General features: G+C 36.6%; 1 protein-coding gene across 1 annotated transcript in view; it reads right to left on the reverse strand.

Annotated features, from left to right (window-relative positions):
• Nucleotides 1-1,042, reverse strand: part of LOC113040028 (receptor-type tyrosine-protein phosphatase mu-like) — a 20,545-nt gene extending 19,503 nt beyond the window's left edge. The window contains exons 1-2 of the mRNA XM_026198239.1: nucleotides 1,039-1,042; nucleotides 625-903 (exon numbers count right to left, since the gene is read on the reverse strand). Coding sequence (XP_026054024.1) covers nucleotides 625-903; nucleotides 1,039-1,042 — 283 coding nt within the window. The remainder of the gene's footprint in view (nucleotides 1-624; nucleotides 904-1,038) is intronic.
• Nucleotides 1,043-1,757: the final 715 nt, after the last annotated feature.

A 1,757-nucleotide genomic window follows, 5' to 3' on the forward strand; every position in this document is an offset into this window, starting at 1 on the left:
ACACACACACACACACAGACACAGACGGACGTCAGCGTCTCTGACATGATTACACTCTAAATGCTGTGTATATCTGTGTAAATGTCTCTCACACACACGATACGCAAAATCAACTAATCTAGAGATTTTCACAACCTCACAGCTCTCAACTTATATAATAGTTCAGTTTTTATATTTAGTAATACATATGACCAGTATATATGATATATTGTTGATTGGGCTACATAAGAGCATTTGAGAAAAATAAAATAAAAATAAATAATATATAAAATATATAAAAATAATAATAAAACTAACAATAATATTTTTTTTAGATACAGCTGCTTTAAATTACATCCAGGTTTCTTTTTTTTCTTTTTATTTATTTATTCAAACTATAAAAAATGTTATCAATAAAGAATTAACAATGTAATACTGTTGATCTGTATTTCATAATAATTTAATGCTTGTATTTTTGAGATCCAGCTGCTTTAAAAGAAATCCAAATGATATTTGATATACTTTATATTCTTTTATATTACACATAAAAGTTGATTTGACATAAGCAATGATAGAATCATGAATAGCAGAACAGTCAAACGGCAGAAAGGCATCGCATGATGAAGAACACTGACTGATACACACATGCAATGATGTTCCCGTAGCGGTTCTTCATGCGGTTCTCGTCTTTCTTGGCTGAATCCCAGGGTGCAGACTGACCCTCGAAGAAGCTCTGAGGAGACAGAAACACACAGAGAGACGAAGACACATGAGAGACAGCAGAAACCACATCAGTCCAGCTCCACATCTGCTTCAGTCCTGTACGCCGAGGACAACGGGGCGAGGTCAGAGCAGCTAACACACACAACTGTTCCTCTCGGAGCCATCCATCCTTCACACACAGGTGAAACAGACGCGTCTCATCTGAGAATCAAAAAACCTCGTCATAAAGAGCACGAATCCCAGCGGTGCAGCGCTGCTCGACGTTAACTAAAGAAACTGAAGGAAAAACAATCACTGCGATATTTCGCCTTGTTTTCCATTAAAAAGAATTCTTACCCATTCTTTAAAAAATTACATTACATTCAGTTTAACCTCTGCTTAAACAACAGCTTCTCAAGAAACTTCAGTTTTTACTGAAAAACAAGACAAAAAACTGATTTAAAAAGCTGATCTGGATGAACACACACACACTCACTCACTCACTCTCACTCACTCACTCTCACTCACTCACCTTCACTCACCCTCACTCACTCACACACACTCACACTAACACTCACTCTCTCACACTCACACTCTCACACTCACTCACTCTCACACACACACACTCACTCACTCTCACACTCACTCACTCACTCTCACACTCACACTCACTCACACACACACACACACACACACACATACACGTCTATGTTACTAAGAGGGGACTATCGCTCTACACTGACCAAGAGGGGACCAGTGTTTCTGGTCATTTTTAAGAAACAAAAATTACATACAAAATTTTCATTTGAGGTCTTTTTTCATAATATAACTGAAAAAAATGCATTTTTAATTTTTTTTAAAAACATGCCAAGTGGGGACCTGAGTGACGTCTACCTATCCAACAGAGGACCTCCATAGACTGCAATGCAACTGTGTGTGCAAACATTAGGGCAATTGTACCAAGTGTTTCTTTACAATCTAACTGTATTTAAATGCAACTCTAAATTTTGAAACATTCACACTATATCACCATTGAAGAAATATTCTAATAGAAATCCAAAATGTTTAATAAATTA

This window comes from Carassius auratus, chromosome 2, assembly GCF_003368295.1.
Source record: "Carassius auratus strain Wakin chromosome 2, ASM336829v1, whole genome shotgun sequence".
Taxonomy (NCBI): domain Eukaryota; kingdom Metazoa; phylum Chordata; class Actinopteri; order Cypriniformes; family Cyprinidae; genus Carassius; species Carassius auratus.